Raw genomic sequence first — 27,670 nt, forward strand, 5'->3', positions numbered from 1 at the left:
AACTCCCAAATTTTAGAAACTAAAACCAAAAAAAAAAAAAAAGGAATCAATAATTTTTATCCTAGGGTGTAAAATGTGATATATATGTGGTGGTAGACTGGGCTTGGGTGTAATGGACCTGACTGTAAGGGAGAGAAAATCCCATGAATCATTTTTATGAAATCCATGAACTCTTTCAACCCACTAACCTACTAAGTAGTAGTCTTATATTGCAAAAAAAATGAGTGCCTTAATTCTGAGCCATTTATTTCCTTCTTACCAGGGGGATCTGGCCTATGGTGGCTCCAAAAGTTTCAGCTAAGAACATCATAAGACTTTGTTGTCTAAAGTGTACCTGTGTGCTTGTTCTGCTTTATGCTTGCGTCACAACTTGAAATTACATATGCGGTTTTTGTTATTTTAAGGCACTCAACCAGAATGCTGAACTAAGGAGTCGGTTGAACAGAATACATTCAGAATCTATTATTTGTGATCAGGTTGTCAGTGTAAATATTATTCCTAGCCCTGATGAGGTAAGACTCATTTTTAATAGATGTAGAATACTTATTTTATAGCACCTAAATCTACTGCCTATTTTTATTTATTTTTTATACAGTTCTTTCACTGCTGATACGATTCCCTGCATAAATATTGTGTTGCTGACAGTTCAGTGTTCTTTGGAGTGAAGGATGTACATGAGCTTGACATCATTGATTATTGGTGATCCGTTGTCTGTTTTTATTTATTCCTGTGTTCATCTCATGCTACTGAATATTTAGTTTGTATATACTCCAGCTTGTGAATTTTCTCTCACTCTTCATTTGAAATATTTCTTATCATCAGTGGCCCATGAAATGTTGAAAACAAACTCTTTCAGCTGAGAAGGTGCTAAATAAAAGTTTGCTTAAGGTTTGTTTTAAAAGTCCTATCTAAGAAGAGAAGTCACCTGACCTTGCTAAGATACTACTATTAATGCTGCTACAGCTCCTACTGATGATGATGCTAATAATTAATGGTTAACGCGTGTCAAGTGAATGCTTACTATGTGCTTGGCATTGTGCTAACCCAGTTTATACATGTTATCTCATTTCACACCCCCAACAACTCTCTGAGGTAGGTGCTATTACTCCATTTTTCAGAAGAATTTTTGAAGAAATGGTTAGAGGATAGGAGAACATTCAGTATTTGGGCTAAACTTGAGTGTATAATTCTGTTTATAATCCTTTATAAAATTATTATTTTTAGCCATGAGAATTTATACTTTTCAACAGTAATACATGTAACAAGGTGAGAGCTTTAACAAATACTAAGGCCATATTTGCACCAAAAATGTACATTTTTCTAGAAATCTGTGGGTGCAAGTGTTCTGCCATCTAACTGCTTAGGAAATACCATCCCCAGACAGCTTCTCTTTGATGTAAGTTACCCACCCCGCGTCCATCCACCTCCATGGGTCCTGTGATCTCTGATGACACTTATGCCTACTCAACTGCCCAGAATCTAGAGGTATTTCTAAAATTTTGTCATTCAAAAATTAGTCAACAATCTCAGTTTGAATCTTCTTTGCAACTTGAAATGTGTACTAGAATATATATATTTTAGTTCTCTTACATATTTTTCTGATTGAAACTTAAATTGTATCCTTGAAAACAATATTTATTACTTACTGAATAAAAATACAATTTGAAATAAGGTTCAATACTCTAATCATATGTTTCATTGGATAAAATTCATGATCAAACTGGAAAATGACTTTTATATATTCCGTCTCAAAAATTAGTCTTCTAGACTGTTTTCTTAGCATATCTCTAGTGGTGTCTACAGATACTGCTTGAGGTGTAGTATACTGGTTAGAATATGGCTAGTTAATGACAAGCCTAAGCATATGACAAGGAACTTGTCTCCACAGTCAATTCAGGGTATTGATAGGGGCTCAACCTGTTACATTCCACTTAATATTAATTGAGCATAGATTTAAAATCAACTCACCTTTCAGCTGCACCTTTTGGATTCTTTAGGCATATTGGAAGGAAACTTATGCAGTGGTCATTACTCAGTTGCAAGTGAAAATTAGCTGTGGTCACCACTTTTTTAACATATAGTATGAATTTTTCTAGAAATCTGGCTAGTACGTCATGGTCTCATTTGAACAAATAGCCATTCTTACAGGGAAGAAAACGATTACACCATCTGCTTTTCTCTTCTGTAGGCTGGTGAGCAAATCCATGTCAGTCTCCCCCTGTCACAACAAGTAGCCAATGAGAGCCGCCTCTCCATGTCGGAGTCTGTCTCTGAGTTCTTCGATGCCCAAGAAGTGCTCCTCTCTGCAAGCTCCTCAGAGAATGAGGTAAGGTTCCTTGATGCATCAACCCTAACTGCTTCTGGCCATGAATTTCGGTTAAAGAAAGTAAGACTGTGGAACTTTTTTTTAAAAAAATATTATAGTAAGATGTCCAAACAGTAGCAAAGCCAAAAGCATGCAAACTATATGGTTTCCATTTACTGAGCCCTTAACACTGGGCACCAACTCAATAGTCACAAATTTGATGAATGAAAAGAAAGAATCAAGATTTATTCTGACTTACCTGTACAGTTCATATTTCAGGGTAAACAAATAGTTGATAACAGACTCCTTTATAGAAGGAGACTAGCTAATAAATACATTAAGCATGAGAAAATAAGAAAATTACCATTCATGTTTGTACATACACACACACACATCCATACACATCTTTACCAGAGACAAGAATTTGAACTTAGAAGGATGATGTCTAGCATATATCTAGTTGGCTAATTATCATTTTTGGAGGTTACCACTGGCTACCATAAAAGCGTTATTGGATTGCTTGTCAGGCCCGTGAATTTTGACAAGGTCTTGGAAACAAGAAATCTCTTCCTTGGTCAGGTTGCAGAAATTCTTTTACTGAAATTTAGTCAAGTACACTTAGAATTTTTTTTTTTCTTTTTTGGCATGGGAGAAGCAGCCAAAACTCTTTCCCACACGGTTGTTTAAGAATTTTGTCATTTGAGATTGCAAATCTGTACTGCATTTTTACAAAAAGGAGATGAAATAGTTGCTCAGTGTTATTTCCATATGCATGGAAAATAGATTGAAAGGAAAAATCCTGACAATTAGTAGTAGTTCTTTTTGGATGTTTGGAAGTATGAGTGATTTTAGAAACAAAAATAAGTGGAAAATAGAAAGAGTGAACACATCACTTTTCTAATGGAGAAAAGCTAAAACAGAATTCTTGTATCAGGTACTGAATTTGTTACCACATCAAGCTAGGCACTTGCCTCTCAGATTCCAAGTCATACATTAAAAGATTCACAGAAACTGCCATTCACAAGACAGAGAACTAGTTTAATGCTAGTTCTACATGCTACCAGCATTTTTTTCTCTGACTCTCCCTTTTCTGGGCCTCCATTGCTGACCCAGTTCTTTGTCCTTATTCAAGCAGACAAACTTAACTATACATTATCTGGGCTTTGACCCATCATCTGATAAGTTTATAGCATAGCCCTATGAGAGCAACCTAATTTCCCTATTTCTAGTTCTTGGGGTCACACTCAACTGGGCACCCAGTTGCCACTTGCACCAGCCACTGGCAATGCAGAAATGAAGAGGATGTGAAGCAGGTTACATGCATGAGTCCAAGCAAGAGGGTGGTGCTACCCCCGTGAAAGAGTGGACCAAGTGGCCGATAGAGGGGCAAGGTAGTAGAGGACAGAGGCGTGTGGAGTTGATATACTCACTTTAAGGCATTGTGAGTTTATCAGACCTCCCAGTGGAGTTATCTGGCAACCTGTTGGATATTCAGGTCTACAGCTCAGGGAGAAAGCAGGTCTAAAGAGAGAGCAAGAGTCAGCTCAGGATCCACCCAACCACCTGCCTGTGAGACATTGCCACCTGGGTGCTCCACAGACTGTCTAATTCAGCATGTCCAAGTGAATTAATCAGCAGCCCCCTTACACACATGCACACACACACACCCCAAGGGGAAAAACTCAAACTTACCCATACTTCTCATATTGCTTTTCTAAGTGCTTTTCCCCCCAGTTGTTCACATCAAATACCTGAGTTGCCTCAGTATTTCCCTTCACTACCACCCATCACCCATGTTGATTTACTCATCGTGTTCTGTAACTTCTGTCACCTAAATACTCTCAGATACATACATTTTCCTAAAGCTTCACTGCTGCTACTGCAATTCAATCCTCCATCAGCTCCCCACCTAAATTACCCTGTCAGTCTCCATAGCTAGTTTTCCTGCCTCCTTTATTGCCTCCTCGAATCCATTTTCCACTGGGCAGCCTGGCTAATCTTTCCAAAATGCAAATCTGATGATGTCCCTATTCCCCAGTGTCCAATATAAACTCCTTAGCTATCGTACGAAGACTTATAATCTGGTCTCTGCTCTCAGCTGCAGCTTCTTGCAAGCTCTCTTCTGGTGCCTTCCAGAGGCCAATGGAGTGCTTCCTGCAGTTGTCAATTTGCTCCAGACACCCCTTGTCCGTTACTGAAATAAGGAAAGTGACTCTATCCTACAACCCACACTGGAAAGAACTAAGCTATACATCTATTCTTTGTGACTGGATCTTACAGGTTTTCATAAAATGTCTGTGTTTTACTTAAATCTTTCCCCTTTATCACAACACTCAGTCTTAAGTATTTGAAGAAGCTGGACCAGGAGATAAACCCAAGTGACAGGCACCTCCATGTTCTCAAGGTTGCTCTTCCCCTTAGGCTAAGACTTTGTTCCTGAGGCAACCTCATCTGCCCAAGTTTCCAAGTTCCCTTGTGATGAGATGCCCCCAGAAGGCTCCTTGAGTCTCTGGACAACAGACTTGGCAAGCCCACCTGGTTGGTTTACTGTATATGTGAGAATCCTAGTAGCCGCTGCAGGATGGGCTCAACTGCATATTCTGCATGACAGCTGCCAAAGGCTCTTGGGCCTCTGCATTGCCGCCCACCCTGGCTGAACACTTCCAGCGCCACGTGGTCAAATCGCTCACTCACTTCAGTCTACTCAGAAGTCACCTTCTGAGAAGCCTACCCTGGATGCCCTACCTACAGTGTAGAGCTACCATTTCCTCCTCACCCCTGACCTTTCACATGCCTCTTCCCTTCTGATTTTTTTTCCATAATGCTTATCACTATCCAACAAAATATATATTTCGTATGTTTATTGTGTGTCTCCCCCCACTAGAGTGAGGGCAGAGATTTCACCACTCTGTCCCCAGCACTAGAACATTCTGGTGAACCAGGAACTCAGTAAATATTTGCTAACTGAATGAAGGAAAGAATGCTTATAGCTCATTACATATGATTAATCGGAGAAACATCTGGGCCTTAGCTGTCTTACATTAACATTTTCCATAACTGAGAGAAAAATCTTTATGTGCTTCACTTAATGAATGTGCAACCTCTTTTAAAAAAAATGTTCTTCTCACTTCCAGAATGATCTACTTCCTTGCCTTTTAAACTTGCCTTTTAAACTTGTTTCTGCAATGCTGCATGCCTGGTCGCAGTTAGAAAAAAATATTTCCTGAACTCTTTTGAATCCCAAACCCCTTAAAGAGAAATATTTGGCTCCAAGACTTCTTGAGCATGGGAGAGAAGACTAATATATGTTAATTGTTTCATTATAATATGGCAGAGCCTTAACTGTATATACAGGACAACATGAGTGGACCGTAGCCAGACTGCCCGGCCTTAGCTACTGCTCACACATACGATAATATAGCTCTTATTCAGGGCCCACTGTCATTGTAGAGTTCTTTTATATTCTACACGGAACTTTCTACATGGGCATGGATATTGGACTATTTCTATCATATATTAGTTTGGGTGAAATTAGAAATTGAAGAGGACTAGACTGTTTATAGCTCCTAAATGTTCATGTAATAAACATGCATGCAACATAAATTAGGTTCAGGCAGGCCTTTGTCTTCTCTTAACATAATTGGATGTGATTAGCTTTTTTCAGAGAAATCACATGGAAGAGTTTGATTTACCTTTTATTTCTATCAAGGTTTAGAATGTGGCTTTCATGGGCCTAAAGGTTTAGCCTTCCATTTAGTTGCAGTCAATGAGAACTGGAAGCCAGCTGCAGTGGGAAAATACAAATGAGAAAAAGACTTTATTCTCAATTTGCTATCTTTATAGCATTGCTCAGGGCGCAAAAGCAAAACTATCATTATTCATTTACGCAAAATCATTCTGAGTATAACTCTATCTCCCTAAATATATGAATTCTCCCCAACTCTATTAAAAACATCAACAATAAATCCAGAAACCTTAAAGGCAAAGGCTGATGGTTTTTATTACATACAAATTTAAAACTTTTACATGGCCAAAAAGAGTGGCATAAACAAATTAAAAAATAAATTGCAAACTAGAAAAAAATGCAGTTTATATGACAAGCTGAAAAATGTGTGAAAGATAAGACAGCAGTTTCACTAAAGATGCAGTTCAAACTAGAGATCTTTTATGTGTGTTAGGTAGATACATACTAATATAGATTGATAACGTATAGTGTTTAAGTGGGTGTGAGAGATGGATCCTCTCATGTACTGATGATGAGAACGAAGTAATACAGTACAGTCTTCTAGGAGAGCAATTTGGCAACATACAGCTAAAGCCTGAAAGAGACTCATTTGACCCAGCAATTTCGCTTCTGGGAATAAATCTTAATGAAATTGCCAGACAGATTCACAGAAATATGTTTACAAGGATGTTCATCCAAGTATTGTCTGTAAGTAATAAAAAATTGGAAGCCACGTGAATGCTGGTTAAGTTCCTTGTGTTATATAACTGTTTAATGAAATACGTTGCCATTCCAAGTAAGGATGAAGAGCTATATTTATAAGAATGGAAGTATATTCAGAACACTATAAAATAGTATGTAAAACAATCCCCTTTTTCAGTATCTAAAGATAAACGTATCAGTGTGTTTACATAGGCATTTTGAAATTGGGGGTAGTACCTATGAAATGTTGAAAGTGATTTCTTTTAGGTCATAGAATGGATGATTTTCATATCATCTGTTTAGCTTCATGTAATTTCTAACTTTTTATGATAAGAATGTTTTGTTTTTATGTTCAGAAAAAATAACAGCATATTTCCATTTTGAAGATAGTAAATAAGTATCAACAGCTTTCTTGCCTATAGTAGAAACATTGGTTTTCCCATTCCTCTGAATGGCTCTACAGTACTTCTCTGTTTTCTTATCTGCTCTGTCTCTAAATCCCCTTAGTACATTTGTTGCCCCTTAATTTTATTCTTTTTTTTTTTTTTGTCTGTGCTGGGCCTTCATTGTGGTGTGCGGGCTTCTCTAGTTGCAGCACGCGGGCTCTAGAGCACATGGGCTCAGTAGTTGCAGTGCACATGCTTAGTTACAGTATGTGGGATCTTAGTTCCCTGACCAGGGATCAGACCCAGGCCGCCTGCACTGGGAGCACGGAGTCTTAACCACTGGACCACCAAGGAAGTCCCTGCCCCTTAATTTTATTCTTATGTGAATTTTGGTTTCATTTTAGTTCCATGTTTCTCTCACGTAGAGAATGGCTTAATTCTCGATTTCTCCTTGTCCCTAAATCTTTCTCCCCTGCCCCCAGATAATCTGCCAGATTTTGTCCGTATACTTCAGATGTGGTTCCCAAATGCAGTTTTACTACTTGATCCTTACTGTGGCCATCTTAGTGTTACTGGTCAGTATTTCTTACCCAGATCTATGTAGGATCCTATTGTCTGGCCTCCCTAGGGAAAGCTGCTGAGTATCTTCCTGAGAATTAAATATGCCTCTGTCATTTCCTTGCATTTAATAACTCATATGATTATATTGTGAACCCTTTATGTTGACATGAAAAGCCCTTCACAGTCGGACCTCATCTCGTTCGCCCTGTCCTCTGTTACAGCCACTCGACTTCTTAGCACTCCTAGAATAAATGTTTCTCTCATGGTCCTTGCTGTTGCACACTATCCCTTCTTCTTGTGCTTCTCCCCCTTCTAACAACTGGGCAACTCCTGCATCCTCCAACACCCAGTTCAAATACTACTTCCTCTGGGCAGCCTGTCCTGACTCCTCTAGGGGGATCCATAGGGCCTCCTTTTTTTGCACATTCTTACTGTGTTGAATTGAAACATTTCTGGTTATGCACTGGCCTCCCCCAGCGTCTCAGCCCAACTAAGACAGAAAGCTACTTAAAGACAGGGCTGCTTTCTGGCAATCCTACATTCTGGCTCACGGGGGACCCTCAGGTGTTCATTGCACATATGCCACATACAGTTCCCACTGTGACCTCTGCTTCTCATTTGGGCAATATCCTGTTGTTTTTCATTGCTTGATTTTTCTGAACTTTCAAGACTGAATGAGAATTCTGATCCTTTCTACGTTATTCCCTTCCTTAGGCTTCAGATGATGAGTCTTACATCAGTGATGTGAGTGATAATATATCTGAAGACAACACCAGTGTTGCAGACAACATTTCTCGGCAAAGTATGCATCCTTTGAGCTTCCAGGTGGTTCTGTCTACATGCCAAGTTACAATGCTGATGATTCGATGAACAATCATTTTGACCCTATAGCTAATTTTTCCTTTTGCAGCTGATCAATAAATTGTTACTCGTATAATCTGGTGAGGTAAATGGTTGAAAATTTTGTTAGGTAGATGGTTAAAAGAAAAAGTTTAAATATCGTATATTAACGCATATATGTGGAACCTAGAAGAATGGTACAGATGAACCGGTTTGCAGGGCAGAAGTTGAGACACAGATGTAGAGAACAAACGTATGGACACCAAGGGGGGAAAGCGGCGGGGGGGTCGGGGTGGGGGTGTGATGAATTGGGAGATTGGGATTGACATGTATACACTGATGTGTATAAAATGGATGACTAATAAGAACCTGCTGTATAAAAAAATAAAATAAAATTCAAAAATTAATAATAATAATAAAAGACATACAGAAAAAAAAGAAAAAGTTCAGTTCTTGGGCAAACCAAAATTTTGTGTCCTTCGTATTAAATATATTTAATTTTTAGACGTTTGACTTGCCTTTTATTGTGTAATACTTAAGTATATTTAACACTTTGTTTAAAAAACTGTACGTTGATGTTTTGTGCATTTATCAGCAACCTTGTACTGAAATAGTTCTCTTCCCTCTTGAGAGAGTGTAATGAAGGCTTAAGAAATGTATCACAATCAGAATTATTTGAAAGGGTTCCTACCCTCCCAGGTTCTGGGAAATAAGAAAAGCAAGATCTCTTTCACTGTGATTCTCCTCTTTCTCCCTCTTCCAGTCTTGAACGGGGAGCTTACAGGAGGAGCCTTCCGAAACGGACGTCGAGCACGCCTGCCAGCTCCCTGTCCCGACACCAGTAACATTAACCTATGGAATATCTTGAGGAACAACATTGGTAAAGACCTGTCTAAAGTCTCCATGCCTGTGGAGCTAAACGAGCCACTCAACACTCTGCAGCATCTCTGTGAGGAAATGGAGTATAGTGAGCTTCTGGACAAGGCTTCGGAAACGGACAGTCCCTATGAGCGCATGGTAATAAATAACAGAGCAGCGCCCTTTGGAGATTTGCCAACCCTAGACCTGGGCTAAGGCAGAATTCATTATGATAGCATATTTGGTTGTTGCCTAATACTCTCACCACATAGGTAAGAGGAATCCATTGCATAAACCAGGCAGGGCCAAAAAGATCCAGATACCTCTACTGAAAGATACACACCTTGTGACTTATTCTTGGTTCTGGGTGGTTCTAAAGTTAGAATGTAAAGGTATCACCCTCCTCACAGGTTTAAGACATGCCTAGCCTTGCTTTATCAGCTTTTCCTGAATGCCAGGGGAGCCCATTTGTTCAGGAACTTAGGTCTGAGAAAGTAACCTCCTGTTTGTTCTTTGCCCTGGCCTCTACTCCATGTGATTGTGGAAAACTTGACCTGCCCTCTGAAAAGCACCACCAGCCACAACCCTCCTGCTAAGATTGTGCAAATGGCATAACCTATACACTGGCTTTCAGAACCTTTGAACTCTGTGATACTCAGGAAGTTGGACAGACAGATAAATGAAGAATATTTGGCTTCAGTTGTCTGCTGGTTCCCATGAAGAGAGTTTAACCTCATTTTCAATTATCTTTTTTTCCCTATGAGTATATGAAGAGTGTGTGCAAAAAATAGAAAATGCAGATGCCGTCAAATGAGCACCCACTGATGGGGATGTATAAAATCTAGAGGAATAAGAGACAAGCAGACCTGGAAGTAGTCTCTCCTATATTATTTTCCTTTCTTAAATGTTTTAACAGGTTCTTATTGCTGCATTTGCAGTTTCAGGATATTGCTCCACCTATTTCAGAGCAGGAAGTAAGCCATTCAACCCTGTCCTTGGGGAGACTTATGAATGCATTAGAGAGGACAAAGGATTCCGTTTTTTCTCAGAACAGGTAAGTCCCACTGGACTCAGTGAGTTTCTGTATAGAAACTGTAGGAGTGCTGTTTGATGATGAAAATAGCTTTTTGATAAACATCTGATTGAGATGGGTTATAAAACTAGTTAACAGAAAATTCACTTAGCCTATCTATATAACTACAACCTCTAAATGTGTTTAAGCATGAAGTTGTAAAAGTTAAAGATTCAGTAATTTACTTATACATTTTGAGAATAATTCACTAATAGAGATGGATGAGTTGAGTGGTTTTTATTTGGGGGTAGCCAATATATGTTGTAAAAAATTATCATTTATGGAAGTTTTAACACTGATGTCATTTTTTGTTTTTAATTCCCAGGTTAGCCATCATCCACCCATTTCTGCCTGTCACTGTGAATCCAAGAATTTTGTGTTTTGGCAAGGTTTGTATTTCAGTTATCACTTCAAAATCCAATTGATGAGCCTATGAGAAAGTTTCTAGTTTCCAAAGTACTCAGTTTAGATTTCTACTTTTAGAACTCAGAGAATATTGGTAGTTGGTGTGGAGTTCAGTTTGAGAAATTAGATTTCTTGATGTAAAGATGGAACCATGTCATCTAGGAGATGGGATTATTTATTTAGGAAGCAAAGCCCTATGGGACAGCAGAGCTCTATGCTGACTATGCCAGCTCAGGGCTATTTCTTTACCTCATTCAACTCATTGTCTGCATCTTTAGCATGGAGGTTGTATCTGCTGGCTTCTTGCTTCTTGAGGGTGTGCAAAGAGATCTTAATCCTCAAAGAAGGCTCTAGAACACGTCATATGTGGTCACAGTCTATTTAGGTATATATACATTGCAGTGATTTCTGGTCTTTAACTCACTGAGGCTTGGGGGTTTGGAATGAAGTCTCTACTAAATCAATACCCATTGTACGATTAGAATGTTGCAAACTCGCCTAGAATAAAAAGTTTCAAAACCCCTCTAGAAAGAAAAATATATATATATAAATTTACCACTAAGTGTGAATAGTTCCCTCACATTCAGGGGAGGTCCAAAGGGTACTTCACTGATCGCAGTATGACTCTTCTCACATGTACTTCCTCAACCTAAAAAGGATATGAAATGATAGAGCAGCACTGTGACTGTACTTTATTTCAGATTAAGAAAGTAAATCATTTCTTGTTCGTAACAAAGAGTCAGAAATTTTGTGGAGATAGCACTAAGCTCCCTTATTTCATCAGAATGAGACCGGGCAGTTATTACAAATACACAGATACACCTGAGTTGACCACAGGTAAAACATAAAGCCATCATATGAGATGAAGTGCTGGGCCCTGGGTGGTATCTTAACAGCCAGCACAGGAACATGTTCATTAAGTTAATCCCACTTTCTCATAAATCTTACCTATCTGTGTTTAGAGGCATTATTTTTTTACTGTTCTCCCAAGTCATGTAACTCTTTAAATATGTATATAAATCAGTCGTACTGCCATACCACAATCTGCAATTACTTTTTCTATACATCATACACACACACATATACACATACACACATATATACATATATATATAAAATATTTCCACCATTTAGTTAAAACTTGAAACAACATTTATGGAGACATTAACGCAGAGTAGAGTCTATGTATGTGTGTATGTGAATATGCACACATACACACACAGGTTATTCCAAGACTTTACCAGTTTTATTTGTTGAAAACACATATAGAGCATATATTATGGAAAAATATACATAGATATTTGCGGGGGGGGTTCACAATTAATCTTCTCACCTTGGGCCATCCTCAGGCACTTGTCTTATTAAAGCAACACTATAGAATCAGTTGGGATTACAAAAGTTTCCTTTGTAAAATATAAAGTGTAATACAAAAGTTCATTTTTCTAGAGTAAATGATTAGATATGGAGTGTATAGTTCTTGTCCTCTGCCTTATGTCGTTTAGATATCAGATGGAAAAACAAGTTCTGGGGGAAGTCGATGGAAATCCTGCCTGTGGGAACCCTGAATGCCATGCTTCCAAAGTAGGTTGCGCTCATCTTCCTTTTGGTCTCTTATCTGATTTTTTAAATCACAAATGGGTATTTGAAACTCTAGAAGGTGCCAAGGGGCCATTTCCCTGTATGGCCAATGTTTCTGTTAACTTCACCGAAGTTTTGAGACTGGGCCCCGACAAAAGCTAATGAGAACTTTAGCAAATGTGTCGAAGCTTCCTTTTTATCTCTTCACATCCTGCATTCATCAGTCAGCGCCTACCTGTCCCAGTCACCACATTAGTTTGCATTTTATATGAAAATAAAATGCAAACTAAAATGGCTCTTTTTAGCCATTTCTTTTTTATATAATCTATACTTTCACTTTTGAGTTCATCTTAGATCCAGGCACTATTTTTAATGTTTAGTTCATTAAGGAAGTGATAGAATCCTTTTATGGTTGTTTTCTAGAGGATATAGCCTGTACATCTTAAAATTAATTGAAGTTTTCATTGAGGCCAAAGGCTTGATTGTTTTTCTTTCTTTCTTCATTTGGTTGATTTTTGTTCTGTTTTGTTATTGTCTATTTGAATGACAGAATTTGCTGGTAGATTCAATATAGAGGACGGTGGGGAGAGGGAGGAGTTCCCAGGGCCACAAAATAAACTTGCAATATTTACAAACTCATGAGGAAGAGGGTTTTCCATAGTGCCTACATCATACCAATTCATAAATTTTTTAGAAACCCAGAAGCATTTCATTTTGAAACAGTGTTTTATTTGAACATATATGTAATGCTTAAATTTAAAGGTGAGTAGAAACTGTCATCGCCTTCCTTGGCAGAAACTCGGTACCCTTACTCTCCAGAATTTGTATTAGATTCATGCCATCTATGCTCATCAGTCTTTTCCCAAAGAATTATTCACATATTTGGCCTTAACTCACAGCATGGAACAATGTCCTCAGAGTAGTCTTTCTTGAATGTACACCCTACTCTCTCCTCCCTGGGACCCTACTGTGATGGCCCATTGCCTATAGGGTAAGTCCAGACTCACTGGTGGGTCATTGAGGGCTTTGTCTGCTCTGCCCTGTCCCACCTTTCCAGCCTTACCTCCCGTCACACCCACTCCCCTGAAGTGTGCCACACACAGGTCCCCGGATGCATTGTGCCCTTCTGGCCTCTGTGGCTTTGTCTCTGCCTTTCCCAGCCTGTAGTACCTTCCTCTCCACCCTCCAAGCTTAGACCAGACGCAGCCTCTTCTAGAAAATCTTCCTTGCCACTCGCCCCACGTTCCAGGCAGATCTAAGGACACTCCTCTGTGCTCTTATAAGCGTCCATCTATCCCTACCGTACTATTGGCTCCAGGAGAGCAGGAAACAGACCCTATTCAACTTGGTAGCTTTAGCACCTGGCCCATAGAAAGCACTGAAGTGTTCCTTAAATGAATGAATCATGTCATAAGTGGCCTTGACCACATAGAAACTTCCAAGAAAGAAATAAGAGAAAGATGAGGGGAAAGGAAGCTATGGCTAAAAAATATTCTCATTGGTAGAAACAGTAATATTTATTTGTTACCTTCACTGTTTTTAATCAGTGCTGTATTCTTCACTAGGTATGGAGATTGCTATGTGTGGAATAAGGTCACCACGTGCATACACAACATCCTGAGTGGGAGGAGATGGATAGAGCATTACGGAGAAGTAACCATTAGAAATACCAAAAGCAGTGTTTGCATTTGCAAACTCACATTTGTCAAGGTAAATAATCTTACAATAGCAAAGGACATAAAATGCTTCCTAGGGAAGAAATAAAACAATTACCTTAAGCCGCAGCAAGTGAGTTAGTTCTGTATCATTGATCCTTATGGACATTTTAGATAAAAAAGCAGGACCAGCTGGTGGAGTTGCTCCGGGCATGCAGACGTCTGACGGTGTAGAGGTCAACAAAGGCACCATCTTGAAAGAGAAAAAAAAAATTCTTGTTAAAGAATTTTCTTTTTAAGCAGCCAGTTCATTAAGTAAAATTCCAGAGAGTACTTCTTGCCTATAACAAGTCTCCTGGTTTATATTCCATTTATATTCCTGCTTGATTACAACATATTCAAGTGATCTTATTTTAGGGAACTAAATATATCGCACTTGTCATTTTCTGAAGATGCATAGAGATGATAGCTTCCAGTCCCTATAAGCTTATCCAACTCTGCCATTATTATATATAATCTTAAATAAGTTCAACAAAAAGCAGTACCTTTATTAACAAGAGAAGATGTTAGATATTTTTCTTTTTTCCTTTTTTTCTTAATAGACTGATTAAGTGGTTCAGAACTGAGAAGCCAGGATCACCATTTGCGCTGACTGGGTCGTGCGTAACAGTAACTGTGCGCACTTAGTTTTTTAGGCTAGGAGAAACTTAGATTTAGGCCTGCCCCTAATATTTGCAGAGCTCAGGGCAAGAGTACAAATGGCAGTCCCCATACCGTATGTGTAAATATTTAAAGTATGTAAATCAAGCCCACAAGCTGTCAAATAAAATATGTTCTATCCTTTCACGCTGACAAAAGTACCTTTTTTGACAAAACCTGCAAGTCCAGGTTGGACACTTGGGAACACGGAGCTGGAAACCTGGCAGTGTAGGAGAACCAGCCTGGCCCACGGCCTTCCCCACTTGCTTCCCACCCCCAGCTCTGCCCTGCGCTGCAAGGGGCCGCAGACACGTGTGTAGGCAGTCCAGTCCACACCCCCACAAACAGCCACCCTTGGCCACCCCTCAGGCCTAACGATAAATCCAAGGAAAGGCCTGTGTAGGCTGTGGAATAAGCTTAGAACCATTTGTGGGTTTTTTGTTTTTGGCTGTGTTGGGTCTTCGTTGCTGCATGCGGGCTTCCTCTAGTTGTGGCAAGAGGGGGCTACTCTTCGTTGCGGTGCATGGGCTACTCATTGCGGTGGCTTCTCTTGTTGCAGAGCACAGGCTCTAGGCGCGTGGGCTTCAGTAGTTGTGGCACGTGGGCTCAGTAGTTGTGGCTCACGGGCTCTAGAACGCTGGCTCAGTAGTTATGGCACACAGACTTAGTTGCTCCATGGCATGTGGGATCTTCCCGGACCAGGGCTCAAACCCATGTCCCCTGCATTGGCAGGTGGATTCTTAACCACTGCGCCACCAGGGAAGTCCCGCTTAGAGCCATTTGGACAAGGAATTCTAGGGTCTTGCGTACTTGGGGCCTGATCTAGAATAGGGGCCAAGGGACCCAGATGGGTAAATTCCTGCCGACTTCTGACCCCTTGGGGAGGAGCATGGCTGGAAGAGAGCTAGAACAAGATGTTCCTGATTAAATTTAGTCATTTACAGCTACTATGAAAATGATTTTACAAACTATTTCTCCAGTGTTGCCAATTGAAAATCATTAAAATCCATGAGCCAAGGGTAGTTCAAGACAGGACAATGGGAGGAAGAAGTTGCTTGACCTGTAAATTAATATTCAGTTAAGATAGAAACTGAGCCTTCTCTGGGCTGTGGTCTCATGCTCTAACATGGAGTGGGGTCATCCCTTTCTTAAAAGTTAAGTCAGCTAACACTTAGATAGCCACCCTTCCATGCAAAACATTTTGAGATAGATGCCTGGAAATGGTTTGCATGAGAAACTTCAAGGTTAAGAAAATTTTCCATGTGGAAGTTACAGGGATTGGTGTTATTAAAGAGATTGAGTGTTTTAACTGGAGTTTGGTTTCTCCAGGTGAATTATTGGAATTCTAATGTGAATGAAGTCCAGGGGGTTGTGATGGATCAGGAAGGGAAGGTGGTGCACCGGCTGTTTGGGAAGTGGCATGAAGGGCTGTACTGCGGTGTGGCCCCTTCCGCCAAGTGCATCTGGAGACCAGGTGAGACCGGCATGAGTGTCCTGCCTCAGGGGGGCGCCATGAGTGGCAGAAGGCAGGGAAGGTCAGATCATCCCATGTGGTACACCTTATGTTTTCTTTTTTTTTTTTTTTTTTTTTGCGGTATGCGGGCCTCTCACTGTTGTGGCCTCTCCCGCTGTGGAGCACAGGCTCCCGACGCGCAGGCTCAGCGGCCATGGCTCACGGGCCCAGCCGCTCCGCGGCATGTGGGATCTTCCTGGACCGGGGCACGAACCCGTGTCCCCTGCATCGGCAGGCGGACTCTCAACCACTGTGCCACCAGGGAAGCTCCTTATGTTTTCTTTTAATAGATTAAAAACATAGATGCTTAAGACAATAATATTTACATCTATACTCAATCCACAAGTTAAATAAATTCCAGTATTTGATAGTAAGGAGTTGTAGAATTGAGACCAAATCTGATGTGTGGTCAGAGATTGGGCTTCATGTAAAATCTCTCTAAATGTAATAACTGCATTTCAAAAACTAGGTATACTTATTAAACCATTTGAATAATTGAAATATACAAACTCAAATCCCTACTCGTGTTATTTATTCTCTGTTTTAGTAAAACAAAGGAAAGCCTGCAAACATCCATAATCCACAAATTCAATAATTTAACCAGAATAAGTGATCTTTTTACTTGAGCATCAAAGAGCTGCATTATGCTGACATTTAATAAAAGACATCAAGAGAGTTCTGGTAATACACTAGCATATAATTGACTATCAAGTACAAATGGAACAAGGCTCCACATGACATTTATTTTCATTGGAATTTTGTCAGTTAATCCCTAACTTTAAAATTAGTTGTTGGTTTCCTCAATGAGTATTTAAATTCCCTGCTAGTAGAGTGGTTTGTTCATTCACTTGGCAATTATGTATTGAGTACTGACTGAGCATCAGGCTTTGTTCTAGGAGCTTGGAGCACATTAATGAGCAGAGCCTATAAAGATCCTGCTGTCGAATTTAGTTTGAAAGTGCCAGTAAACGTTAATTTAGATCTGAATCTTTTTCTTTTCTAAATGGAAGTAAATTGTAAGTGTTTTTTGGTGAAATCTTAATGCTTATAGTTAGTCACCCAAGCATTTAGTTACCCAGTTGGGTATTTGAGAGAAAAATTAACCAGTGAAGACTACTGTATGTACAAAGTTTTATTTTAAAAGCTGGATTTTATTAAATATATGAATCTATCAGTTCTGATAATCAACATAAAGTTTCCCATTTAGCAAAATAAAACCAATTTAGTTCACTTAAAAAATTTGTAGGGACTTCCCTGGAGGTCCAGTGGTTAAGACTCTACACTTTCAGTGCAGGGGGAGCAGGTTCGATCCCTGGTTGGGGAACTAAGATCCTGCATGGCACGCAGCACGGCCAAAAAAAAAAAAAAAACAACTTGATCCCAGGCCTTAAGAATTCCCACAGATGAAGATCCAAGGGACAAGAGCTCACAGTCAAAAATCACAAAACACAAAAGGAACCCAGGCAGAGTAAGACTTACCACACTCTGAAAATAAGAGCACTTGATATTTCAAGAACTAAGAGACCTCTTTCAAAACTATGATTAAATATCAACATTTATAGAGAAAGAAAACAATATTTACCACGAACAGATCCTCACTAAATGAATTTCCAAAAGATGCACCTTTATCATCCCACATAAAAGCTCAGAGATACAAGAAGGAACAGTGAGCAACCATACTGTGTATATGTGGGTATATCTAAACAAACAATGACTGCAAAATTAACAGTAATATCTAACTCGTCAGGGAATAAGAATAGCACTTACATTAGAAAGTGGTGATCTTCAAGTTATTTGAGAGGAGGGTGAAGATACTGATTACCTACCCAGTGTCTTAAATTAAGTGTGCAAATAATCATTAATCCTTTAAAAAATTGCATTCTAATGTTTATGACTATAAATTTGATGTTAATGTGAGTATTAATTAAGCACCCGAGTTAAGTCAGCTTCTGCATGTTCTGTAAGCCTCTTTGCCTCTCACAGTGGTTCCTTGGCCTCATTCCAGGTTCCATGCCGACCAACTATGAGCTCTACTATGGCTTCACAAGGTTCGCTATTGAGCTTAATGAGTTAGATCCTGTACTAAAAGATCTCCTTCCACCAACAGATGCCCGATTCCGGCCGGATCAGAGGTGAGCAGCGCAGTGGTATTTAAAATGAACACTAGGTCATGGCATGGTGCTTACAGAAGTCATCAAGACTTTCGCCACCATCATTTATTTATTCATTGAATCATTCATTCCCTTATTCACTCAGTAATAGCTGAGTCTTCTACCTAGGTAAAGAGCATTCAGAGGATGATCATAATAGAAGATTAGCTCAATAAAAGTTCCCCGCAGAAGGTAACACAGACGTTTTTTAACAAAAAGTGCCCCCCCCACCAATTTACCAAAGGTCTGCAAATTATTGAACTCTTCACACAATCACTCCTCACCTCAGTGTTTGTATTTCTATAGTTCTATTACTCTATAACATGGACTATCTTTTTTAAAAAATTTTTTATTGAAGTAACATTGGTGTTACATTATATAATTGTAACATTACTTATATAGTAACATTATATAATTTTCACGTATGCAACATTATTTCTACTCCTGTATACCTGTGTATACCAAAAATTTTGTTTCTCTCCATCACCATACAGTTGATCCCCTTTAACCATTTCAGTGAAGAATAAGAGGATAAGATACAGGGGTACCTAGAAATACTTTGAGTCAAAGTGTGGAGTTTTCCCAACATGTTTTTGATCCCCTGGGGTGTGAGATATACTCAAAATACAGTACCTTTAATACCTTCTGATTCTTTTTTTTTAAATTATTCTTACATTGTTCTGTACTCATGTCCATTCCTACAGAATTAGTTTTACTTCTTACAAGAATTCTACATGTCATACAAATTGTATCCAAGATCATTTTCTGTTCCCAGTGTCTTTGTGGCTTTATCTGTCTTCCACCAAAATGTTCCCAGTATTGAATGTTCTACTATTTAGTTCCCTCATATTCCCCCCTCTTTCTCTAGAACATGCAGTCTCACTATTTGACATTCAAACTTATCAGTAAGCTTCCTGTACAGTGTGTATCATACTGTATACCTGTTCTTTGCTCTTATTTTAGAATTTAAATATTTGCAAATCACCATTGGGTCTGCTTTTTTCTTCTCAATTCTATTTTGGTATTCCCTTTCTGAATTTCATTTACTGTTCATTTCCTTTCTGTGGCCTTTTGTAATTTCCCCCAACTGTTACCTTATCCTTTTTCATCAGTTTTACTCTCTCCAATAAAACAGGAAAACTCCTTCCCTCTCAATCTGTTCTAAAAGTAACTGAAGAACACTCAGGTACTGTCCTCCATGTTGTGGCCTTTAACAAGTGCTTTGTGATAACATGGAAAAGGAGCACAGCCGGGGACTTCATGATGTCCTAACCCCAGACTCTCTAGTCAACCTGAAAATCTCAAGTTGTGGAACCCTAGACAGCACAGAAAAGTCTTCAAAGCCAACCACTTACTTTTCACTCCTCCCATTTTATTGCTGAATTCAGTTCACGTACACAGAAAGTATGTTAGCTGGTGGCAGACAGAGAGAGTGTGGCCTGGGGAAGGGGCAAAGGGACATAATCAGAGCATTACTGTTCACTGTGTTATGTTCACAGCAACCAGAATTTAAGTTTATGCAAATGAGATTATTTTGTTCTCAGAGAAGAAGGTAACGTGTTAAAAGATAAACTGCTTTCTCCTTAGATTTTTGGAAGAAGGAAATTTAGAAGCTGCAGCAGCAGAGAAGCAAAGAGTAGAGGAACTCCAGAGATCTCGAAGACGATACATGGAAGAAAACAACCTTGAACATATACCAAAATTTTTTAAGTAAGTCAGTTTTCATGTTTTGCAAATGGTTGCCACAAGCAATGAAAAACTCTAGGTAAAAAGAAAATGAGGGATAGTTTTATGTCCAGGAAACTTCGAGGTGGAAAATTAAACTGATTTTCATCACTGGTTTTGCCAGTGAAAATACTGAATCAGATTTTGGTCTTGTGAAAAGTTTGTAGGGCTTCCCTGGTGACGCAGTGGTTGAGAGTCCGCCTGCAGATGCAGGGGACATGGGTTTGTGCCCTGGTCCAGGAAGATCCCACATGCCGCGGAGCAGCTAGGCCCGTGAGCCTGTGCGTCCGGAGCCTGTGCTTAGCAACGGGAGAGGCCACACAGTGAGAGGCCCGCGTACTGCAGGAAAAAAAAAAAAGTTTGTAACCATAAAAATAAATTTTCCTCGACATCTCTTTTCCTTTCATGGACAACAATAGAGAGTGAGGGTCTTGCCCAGAGGTTCTTTGTCCTCCAACTACCCCCTTTCGAATGGTAGAAACTTGTTCCCACTCCCTCACCCAGAGATAAGGTGGGACCCCACTGCCCACAAGGTCATCCTGGCTTCCTTAGTATTTAATTTTATTTCTATCACATGGAGCTTATATCCGTTCAGATTTGATCCTTCTGTGGTGTGATCGTGGGTGATTATTACAGGATTATTTGCAGGATACATCACACAGACTAAGCTGTAGTTTCCAGATCCATCTGTTGCCCTTCAGAGCCAGGACAGATCAGCTCAGAATAACCTCATACCCTTTCTAGTTGCCATCTCCTGGCTGCGCTGGAGCAGAAATGCAGTCTTGCCCTTTAGATGTTGAAAGTGCCCTCGCGTGGACCCTGTGGAGGCTCTTACAGCTAATGAGGTTGCATACTTTCCCCACAAGTGAAGCAGAGAAAATTCTTGTGGGTCTGGGGTCTGAAGTTCTAGTTACAAGGTTTGTACATGCTTTGTCTGGGCCACTTCACTTTTTTTTTTTTTTTGGCCATGCTGCACAGCATGTAGGATCTTTGTTTCCCCAACCAGAGATTGAACCTGCACCCTCTGCATTGGAAACATGGAGTCTTAATCACTGGACCACCAGGGAAGTCCCTGTTTGGGCCACTTCACTTTCTAGTCCTGCCTTGAGGTGATTTATTCCCACTCTTAGCCCCTCTCCTCATGACCCTACCCACTTCCATTTCAAACATTTCACAACAAAAGTGGGTTTATTTCTAGTCAAAATAGTCAGATCATCAATCAGCAGATAGGATGCTCACTGGCTTACCAAGTACTGCTTATATGTACACGTCTTATCTACAGGAGAGGGTCCAATTATCAGGTCACCTGAATGAGATTTGTGTCTAATGTTGATTTTTATACTTTCACAGAAAAGTGATTGATGCCAATCAAAGAGAAGCCTGGGTTTCTAACGACACCTACTGGGAGCTGCGAAAGGACCCTGGGTTTAGCAAAGTAGACAGCCCTGTTCTTTGGTAAACTGGGAATATAGAGCTAGCCAACATAACACGCTCTGAATGAATGAATAACTATGCACAATTATGTTTCTTAGAGCTCCGCGTGGTTTCTGGGTCGACTGAAAACTGACCATTTGCTTTTCTATTCATCTTTATAATAGACTTTCAGAAGTGCATTAGACAAGGCCCCTAACCACTTTCAGATCCTTTCTGTTTTGCTGCAACCATATTCCTTAAAAAACATCCACACCCTCCTCGAAAAGCATAAAAGGAGCAGAATATAAAATCTGAGGTCTGAAGAGTCTATAACGAAAAACAAACTGTAACTGGTGCTTAAAGCTGATCCAGAGAGTTTAAAGCAACATGACATATGAACCACGCATTTGATCCTTTTCTGGAAGCGCCATCCCCTCATTGCAGGAGCTCCTGGGCCACAGCAGTCAGCTCAGATGTCGAGTGTGTCTGTTTGATGTGGTGTACTTGTGCTGGCCTTGTCAAAAAAGACGATGCTTTTTTGACATCGTGATGCTTCTCAGAACCTGTTCCATCTGTACGCCATTGTTCATGCCTTAAGAAATGCAAAGATGTACAATAAGTCATTTTTTAAATGTGTGCCCCTAGGTTTATGTGAAGGACAGATGTTTTGAATCATGGCATGATTCACTTTCTGGGATCAGAAGAATTATGAGACTAACTCAAATGGATTGAAAAAAGTAAACAACATGTGCTTTACTTTGATATATTGGTTACTGTATCATATGTCTGAAGGGCAAGAAGGAAAAGGTGTGCTAAGTAGATCTCTGTATTCAGTTGCTCGTCAGTTTCCTGTCCTGCGTACAGTTAATAAACCATCCCTCTTCCACCTAACCTCCCAGTGTGCCCTATTATTTGGCAATATCCGTATTTGATTTGAACACTCGGCATCAGTGTTAAAACTTTGGAAGGAAATAACAAAAAGCATATGGAATTTGTCTGTGGGCTTAGGAGTACTGTAAACATAACTAATTTTGAGTGAAACACAGTGTAACCCACATGTGTCCTGTGCCCAACCCATCGGCACTGTTGGAATTCCACTGGGAACAGACGTGAGACCACTAGAAGCTTATTTGCAATGTTTAAATGAGTTCTATGCAAATTCATATTTCATATTCTCATCAAGTGTTTCTGTATGATACATGACCACATATTAAACATTTACCTTGCTATTGGCAGAGATATAAAACTTAAGCTAAGGAATTTATCCATCCCAACAAAAATGGGGGGAGGTGAGGGACAGAAATGTGTTTTGAGTACTTCAGGATTTGTTTTTTCCTCCACTAATATATAGAGGCTTTTGTAGTAACTTGCATTAGTATTCCTGAGTTTCTGCACATAGATAACTATTTAAATGCCTATATATTTTTTTAAAAATCTCTTTAGAGATTTTCCTAGAGAATTATAAAATCATGTATATTTTATTCTGTTACGTTTTTATTCTTAGACTCTTACCATCAGATTTTACGTGTTATTTTAATCTCTGATAACAAGGTTACTAACATCTTACATTTTGTTATGAGGTGTTGATTTTAGTGTTGTTTCTCCCACTCAAAGCATTCCTAATAATGGCTATTCCACTATCAAACCAAGACTGCTGAGAGCATACGGGAACACTCTGAAGTCTCCACTAGGTGGAGCAAGTTTTAGTTATCCTGAAACTCATTCCTCCTTTTATCTTAGTCCGTACGTTATATGTACAGCATGCACTGGTTTAGAATGAAATTTCATTGTCAAGCAAACTCCCTAATCCATCACTAGCTCTGAGCATGTAAGCAACACCCTCCCTCGGTGTCTCAATGTCTTTAATTCCTATTTTAAGTCTTGGGTGCCTTCCCGCATAGTAGTAAAATTTCCCTTATTATCAATTCTTTTTCTGCTCATTCATCTTGATGTTCTTTTATCTGCATCCTGAGATATATGCCTTTAATTTTAATTAGAATTTAATTAGAATTTTTTTGACTTCCTCAGAGAGGTGTGTTCTCCCATGATTGGTAAAACTTTAGATACTATTTACAGTGCTTCTTGTCTGTATTTACTAGCACTTCCCTGAAGAATCTCCAGATTTTAGCCTAAAGGTAAGGAAAGAATTCTGCAAACAAAGGTACTACAAATAGGAAGATACCACAAGTAGGAAGGTAAGGCACCAGGTGACCAACGATAGTATCAATCAGGCAGCTGGAAGAGGACCCAGGAGGGAAGCAACTACTGTACCTCACAGTGAGTTTTAATTAAGAAAGAGAATAACTAGTAGAATGGACCTTTACTACCTAATAAGTTAAACAGACAAATCAGGTAGGTGAATGTTGGTCAGAGCTAACCTGAAACTCTGACTAGGATTTCAAGATGAGAATGAGAAGAATGTCAAATTAATTAAAATCACCACATTCTTTATAATGTCCCAGATTTATAATTTATTTTGAGATTCTGGTATCCCCATTAGAATTCCAGTTCAAGTGAGCAATTAAGTTTTAGGTAACGCTCCTATAATACCTGATTCACAAGTCTCCCCATCAAACATTCATACCAATGTAATGGCCCCATCCCCTGTTTCTTTCTCACTTTTTATTTATTTGATGGTTACAGAATTGTGACACTTATTCTATTCGGAATTTTCATCTGCATAATTTGGGGGCTTTTGAGACTAGTTTAAACAGCAAAAGGATAGAACAGATATTAGGTCATTCTTGATAAAACATGACTTATTTCTTAGAGTTTTATATAAACCTTTTTATTTCAGGGGCACTTTTTTTTTCCCCTAAAGCAATCTAGGATAGAAGTGGACTTAATATATCTTTATACCTCCCCTGTGATTTACTGTAAGCTCCTTCATGTTTTTGAGCTGGTCATTAAGGAAAGCAGTAAGTGATGATGGTCCTATGGATGTGGCTAGGCAGAACAGATCGATGGCACACACCAGCATGCATAGAGGCCGAGCTGAAACTAATTATTTTGCTACCCAGGGTGCAAATTTACTCTCAGATTTTACTGTTATTTTATTGGGTTGTTTAATTAAGTCATTATTTTTCATGGGTTACTTGAAATTCCAGGCAGTCGTAAAAATAAACCTCATTTGAGATACCTTTTAATATTGCACATCAATTATATGTGACATAAAAACTACCAAATGTATTTTGGTAAGAGAAACCAAGGAGTTTTTCATACAAGGGATGCCACGTTGTGGATTTTCTAAACCTTTTGCTGCTCTTCCTCATTCTGGCCCCAGGACTTTTAGCGATTCCACTAATCTATCATTAGTTGGGTCCTGCCCCCAAGGAGCACTGGAGGGCGGAGTTAAAGAGGAAACTGATCCGACTGTTTTGCTTAGTTCTGATTACACCCTTGGCTGGAGAAGGGTTTATAATCATAATCGAATGTACATTTTGTTAGTACCTTGTGGATTATCCATTTTGTCTAATCTTGTTCTCTGTCATCCAGATAATGAAGTGTGGGAGCAGAGCTCCTCACACACCAGGGGTTGTAATAAATGTTTGCACTTGACTGAGTTGGTATATTATGACTGTGGCAAAGTAAATAAAGTTTGTGTACAAAATATTTATTTCTATGGGAACCATTATGTTCAGGATATATGAAATGTATCTAATTAAACAATTATGAATCTATTTTGTGCTCTAGAAATATTCTTTTGGAGGAGAGATGGAAAAAATGTCATTGGAGCTAGGATTAAAATGTGTGGATTTTTTTTTTCTTTTTTTTTCCAAAAAGCTTCCCAGTCATTTAGAAATAGTGCTTATCAAACTAGGATTAGATTCTCTAAGTTTTAATTGAATTTCTTTTGTGAAATTGATACATCTAAAATATATATCACATGAATCATGCTGTTAAACCTGACTTTAATACATAATTGTAAGACTGAATTGTGACTGAATTGTTAAACCTTTGCTGCAGCCTTCGCTATTAGAGAAAATGGCAAATTGTTTAAGAAAGGACTAGCTTTAATTTTTCCAAAATGTATCTAAAGAAGAATGAATTTTTCAGAAATTGCTGTGCTGAGTCAGCATTCCCAACATCTTAAGCAAATGAGCCCCACGATTAAGGCAGCTTACAGGTGGCAGTATGCTGCTACCCAGGGTGCAAATTTACCCTCAGATTTTGCTGGGTTTTAATTGGCTTTTTAAAAAATTGAGTCATTATTTCTCATGGGTTACTTAAAATACCCCATAATTTCCAGCTTACATGCCTGCCAGTCATATGCATACTTCTATTGTTTTTCCAAAACAACTATCTTGATTCATTTTCTCTTTCCCTCTGATCCTGAAATGGTGAGGGGCAGGGATACATGTGTCTGTTCTTTTGCACTATGTCACTGAGTGTTTATAAAATATGCAACATTTATGCACAGTTGCAGGGTAGTATATCAGTATTAGAACCACTGCATTTAGCTCCGTGGAACACTATTAAATGTTCATGGATTAAAAATTACCCCATAATTATGTATTATTAGTTTCCTCGGTATCTCCAGATTGGTAGGAAAAAACATAAAAAAGGAATGCTTCTATTTTCTGCAAAAAAATTGTTTTTTATCATTTCTTCCTTCTAAATATAAATTAGGACAATTTTGGAAAGAGGACTATCAAGTTTTCATAAAGCAAAGTATAATCCTATTTGAGTTCTACCTGTTTCTCTTACTCTTAATTAATGGGGTAAGCACAACTTAACACTGTTAAAGACAGAATAGGGCTTCCCTGGTGGCGCAGTGGTTGAGAGTCCGCCTGCTGATACAGGGGACATGGGTTCGTGCCCCGATCCGAGAAGATCCCACATGCCGCAGAGGGGCTGGGCCCGTGAGCCATGGCCGCTGAGCCTGCACGTCTGGAGCCTGTGTGCCACAATGGGAGAGGCCACAACAGTGAGAGGCCCGCGTACCACAAAAAAAAAAAAAAAAAGCATTTAAAGACAGAATAATGCTAAAACTATCACTTCTTTTATCCTAGGTAGCAACTTCCCACCCCCTTTAATTATCTTCATTCAGTTATTTCTTTAGGAACTAATGTGGCTGCTAGAAACTTTTTTTTTCAGTCATTTCAAGCTTATTTTAAAAGTTTTATTGAGGTGTCACATACAATAAACTTTACATATCTGAACTGTACAATGTGATACATTTTGACATATGCATATACTCTTGACACCAGCACCACAATTACAATAGTGGACATATCCATCATCACCAATCGTTTCCTCTGCCCCTTTCTAATCCCTCTCTCCTCCCCCTCCCCATGCTTCACCCCGAGGCAATCATTGATCAGCTTTCATCACTTTTCAAAATCTGTCTATTTTCTTGTATTAATTGCATATGGAATTTTTCTAGAAGGCTGTATGCATACGGGAGAAGTATTCCTCTAAACCCCTCCCATGCCCCTACCCCAGTATCCACCATCAAATAATAATATATTGCAAGAGATGCTCATTAAGTCCTAGGTTTGGTAACCCAGTAAAAACTTTAGATTTGAAATACTTAGAAAACAATGAACTATTTTTCACATCAAAATAGCCATGTAAGTTAATTAATTCATTTCCATCTTTTAGGGGTCCAAAATAATGGTAACACTGAACTTGCCGGCAGTGCTGAGGAAGCCCGGGGAAGTGGTTTTCTCTTGTTTGTAATGAAAGAATACCTGACAAAGCCGTGGGAATCCAGAATGACGGCTCTTGAAATAACGTCATGTTGATGAGGAAGAGAAGGGAAGTAGCCTACTCTGAGTTACGTATTGTTGGCCTCCCCAGCCCCACTTTTAGGTCACAAACATTTGAAACTTCCAGTACTCAGGAAGGCTGCTTTTCCATCTCTTAAAATCTTCTCACTCCCCATCTGGAAATAAAGTTGCTAAACCTGGTTTTGAAAAAGAAATGGAAATGAAGTGCCTGGAATCCAGTGAACTTCCTGCCACAGGCTACTGTGCAAGTTGAAAGCTTATTCTTTATATCCTGCCCCCCAAAGCCTGTTGCTCAAAAGTCAAACCTTCCCAGAGACTGTCAAATACAGCATGATTGACATTAAATGCGAAT

At 39.2% G+C, this 27,670-nt stretch overlaps 1 protein-coding gene across 13 annotated transcripts in view; it reads left to right on the plus strand.

The window, feature by feature from the left end:
* The window catches only part of OSBPL6 (oxysterol binding protein like 6), a 121,938-nt gene extending 96,417 nt beyond the window's left edge, over positions 1-25,521 (plus strand). For 9 of the 13 annotated variants that reach the window (XM_049712221.1, XM_049712222.1, XM_004267368.4 and 6 more), the window contains 12 exons: positions 405-512; positions 2,189-2,326; positions 8,393-8,480; positions 9,282-9,535; positions 10,293-10,430; positions 10,774-10,837; positions 12,356-12,434; positions 13,997-14,141; positions 16,115-16,259; positions 18,304-18,430; positions 20,036-20,158; positions 21,524-25,521. In XM_049712221.1, coding sequence (XP_049568178.1) covers positions 405-512; positions 2,189-2,326; positions 8,393-8,480; positions 9,282-9,535; positions 10,293-10,430; positions 10,774-10,837; positions 12,356-12,434; positions 13,997-14,141; positions 16,115-16,259; positions 18,304-18,430; positions 20,036-20,158; positions 21,524-21,632 — 1,518 coding nt within the window. In that variant the 3' untranslated portion in view covers positions 21,633-25,521. Of the gene's footprint in view, positions 1-404; positions 513-2,188; positions 2,327-8,392; positions 8,481-9,281; positions 9,536-10,292; positions 10,431-10,773; positions 10,838-12,355; positions 12,435-13,996; positions 14,142-16,114; positions 16,260-18,303; positions 18,431-20,035; positions 20,159-21,523 lie in introns of those variants that run through there. The other 4 variants (XM_049712230.1, XM_049712227.1, XM_049712231.1 and 1 more) reach the window with 2 other exon arrangements.
* Positions 25,522-27,670: the final 2,149 nt, after the last annotated feature.

This window comes from Orcinus orca, chromosome 7 (assembly GCF_937001465.1).
Source record: "Orcinus orca chromosome 7, mOrcOrc1.1, whole genome shotgun sequence".
Lineage (NCBI taxonomy): Eukaryota > Metazoa > Chordata > Mammalia > Artiodactyla > Delphinidae > Orcinus > Orcinus orca.